The sequence below is a fragment of the Colobus angolensis genome, unplaced genomic scaffold, assembly GCF_000951035.1.
Source record: "Colobus angolensis palliatus isolate OR3802 unplaced genomic scaffold, Cang.pa_1.0 Scaffold6, whole genome shotgun sequence".
Taxonomy (NCBI): Eukaryota; Metazoa; Chordata; class Mammalia; order Primates; family Cercopithecidae; genus Colobus; species Colobus angolensis.
In genome coordinates, this window is record NW_012119598.1 from 27441339 (window position 1) to 27444544 (window position 3206).

Here is a 3206-nt window from a genome sequence, read left to right on the forward strand (position 1 = left end):
GGGGTTTCACCGTGTTAGCCAGGATGGTCTCGATCTCCTGACCTCGTGATCCGCCCGTCTCGGCCTCCCAAAGTGCTGGGATTACAGGCCAATTTTTAATACCGCAACCTGATAGGTGAAAATTTTTGGCTCGGAAAAACCGCGCAAATAAAAATCTAACAATACGTTCTGATTGGTTAATTCAGCAGGCTCTCCAAACCAATAGGAAAGCAAGTTTTACAAAACTGAGTCAGAGACTATGATGACTCCTCCCTCCGATTGGCTTAACACTAGAATTGCATTTTTTTTCTAAAGTTACCTGGACGCGGGAAGCAAGACCAAACTCGCTCCAAACGCCAAGACCTGCTTTGCCACGCGGGCCTAGTTGCCAGTAGGCCTAATACACCGAGTCCTCCGCAAAGGCAGTTACTCCGAGCGGGTTGGGCCAGCACGCCAGTGTTACCTGGCGGCAGTGCTAGATTAAGAGTAGGCAAAAATAAATGAACAAGCAAGAGAGCTTCTGGGAAAATAAGTCCTGGAGACGCTGGTCAGACAGAAAAAGACAATTGGCCACACTTTTTGAGACAGGCTCGCTCTATCTTTCGCCCAGGCTGGAGTACAGTGGCGCGATCTCGGCTCACTACAACTTCCGCCTCCCAGGTTCTAGTGATTCTTCGGCCTCAGCGCCCCCGAATGGCTGGAATTACAGGCGCGCGGCACCAGGCCTAGTTTTCATATTTTGTTTAGTAGAGACAGGGTTTCACCATGTTTTTCAGGCTGGCCTCGAACTCCTGACCTCGTGATGCGCCCGCCTCGGCCTCTCAAAATGCTGGGATTACAGGAGAGCCACCTCGCCAGGCAATGCACGCTCACACTGCCTATTTCCAAGTACGGTACCTGACGGCCCATAAGACAGACACCGGGCGCCACCTGCAGTTGGGCCATTTTCAACGCTGCACAAGATGGTGGGGCGCAGGAACCTTGGGCCATGCCACGTACTGCTCACAACCAGGACAGGCTGTGCTCAAGAAGACACCTCAATCAATGCTAAAGCAAACTAAAGCATTTACACCATATCCCTGTGCCAGGAATATAATTTTTTCAGAGCCACTTTTAAGCGCACGCTTTGAGAGAAAGCAGCCGGCCAATCACACACTACCGCGGGAATTTGAAGAAAAAGCAAAACCTGGTGGTTTAAGTAGCCTTAGCTACTCCGGTAGCTGTGGCTGAAGCGGGAGGATTCTCGCGCCCAGGCTGCTGGGAGCTGTGAGTTACTGAACCCCAACCGGCATGACTGGGATAAACCGCGCCCGCACACCACCCCCGCAGCCCCCTGGCCCCGCAAAAAAGGCGCTAGCTCTTTTGACTGAGACCTATGGGTGGCTCTGAAAAGAGCCGTTTAAATTTTCAAAGCGGAAAGTCCCGTCAGTTTCACTTTTTCTTCGGAGCTGCCTTCTTTGCCTTTGTAATCTTCGGCTTCGCCGACTTAGGCTTGGCCGTCTTGGGCTTAGGAGCTTTGGCCTTAGCTGGACTCTTGGAGGCTTTTTTTGGCTGGGGTGTTTTCACCTTTTTCGCACTCTTGGCCACTTTCTTGGTCCCAGAGGCTGTTGCTGGCTTCTTTGCCTTCTTAGGAGTCTTTTTGACGCTTTTCTTCGAGGTGGCGGCGCCACTCGCTTTCTTGGGCTTCTTGCCTGCTGCAGCGGGCTTTCTAGGCTTGGCTGAGCCAGCCTTCTTGGCCTTGGGTTTGCCTTCCCCGGAAGCGGCTTTCTTGTTCAGTTTAAAGGAGCCAGAAGCACCAGTGCCTTTGGTCTGCACCAGAGTACCCTTGCTCACCAAGCTCTTGAGGCCAAGCTTGATACGGCTGTTGTTTTTCTCTACATCGTAGCCAGCAGCCGCAAGCGCTTTCTTAAGCGCGGCCAAAGAAACACCGCTGCGCTCTTTGGAAGCTGCCACTGCCTTGGTGATGAGCTCAGACACTGGGGGCCCAGATGCCTTGCGTTTCCCAGCAGTAGCGCCTGCTTTCTTCGCCTTTTTCTTCACAGGTGTTTTTTCTGCTGGTGCAGGAGTGATAGGAGCAACTGGAGCAGTCTCCGACATGTTTTTGTCTCGCCAGAAGAGACAAAAGAAACCTCAAACTTTCAGAACGGCGTGTTCTCTACGCCCGAGGCTGAGGGTTTATATAGAGAGACGCTGAGTGATGATTGGTCCTTGCTCCATGCGCTGAGCTACTGGAACAGGACTCCTCCGATCTACCGCGCTGCTGTGTTTGTTGCCCCTTAAAAAAGAGTAAAAATATAAGAAATCTGGGCATGAAATAATGAGGACTTTGGGGGAAACTGATCCGAGAGACTTCGGGCTTCATTCCTGCCTCTTTTCCTATGCCTAGTTTTAAAAGCGGCGTCTTGAAACTTTTCTTATTCCCCCAACTCTCTTTCAAACTTCGGTCAAATCGAGACAACTTTCAGGTTTTCCTTAAAAATACTATTTCTCCCTCTTTCATTTGCAAATGTCTCTTCCAGGGCATTGTTCTGTGAATTCTTATCGTCTCAAATTTATATAGATAAACTCATTTTTATTCAAACATGTAGGGAAATTGGTTTTTTTCGCAGGAACAATAGCACAGGCTCTCTGGCGAGTTGTTTGCATCAACCTCTAGGAATTGGCACTGAGGTAGAAAGTTCTATGTATAAGAGGGGTGATTATTTTAGAAAAGATAGTTTAAAAAAATAATATTTGAGTTACCAGTGTGTAAGCTGGATTTGATCTCTATATTTCAGTGGTTTAAACATTTCCAGAAAGATAAGCGTGAGGCGACATCATTCCTCTTATAGAAAAAAAAAATCCTAAGTAGAGTCACCAACCTTCTCTTAAAAGTTAGGATCATGGATTTTTCCGACCTAGAATGGGCATTAAAGATCAACTACCACATCTCCAAAAAAGAAAACTGAACCAACAAATAATAGAATGGCAGGCCAACATCATTTTGCCAACTGTGAGCATTGAGAGCTTGTGTACATGTTCGTGTCCCATCACTTTATAAATAAGTTAATGAAAGACACTTTTTTGCTAATATTCCTCATAATTTTGTACATTTTTTATATTTTGAAATCACATAATACAAATTTTGCTTCCTCTGTATACAAACTGAATAACTGGTAAGAATCACTTTAAAAAAATAAAATACAAACTTTCACCATTGCAAGTGTGGGCATCAAGGGTTAGAAAGA

General features: G+C 47.2%; 1 protein-coding gene across 1 annotated transcript; it reads right to left on the reverse strand.

Annotated features, from left to right (window-relative positions):
- Positions 1 to 1360: 1360 nt before the first annotated feature.
- Positions 1361 to 2150, reverse strand: LOC105526756 (histone H1.3). Its single transcript, XM_011962868.1, has one exon. It carries the CDS (start codon positions 2074 to 2076, stop codon positions 1411 to 1413), a length of 666 nt encoding a protein of 221 aa, XP_011818258.1. The 5' UTR covers positions 2077 to 2150; the 3' UTR covers positions 1361 to 1410.
- Positions 2151 to 3206: the final 1056 nt, after the last annotated feature.

Coding starts and splice junctions, on each gene's coding strand:
- LOC105526756 (XM_011962868.1), bottom strand. CDS start 2,076: ATGTCGGAGACTGCTCCAGTTGCTCCTATCACTCCTGCACCAGCAGAA.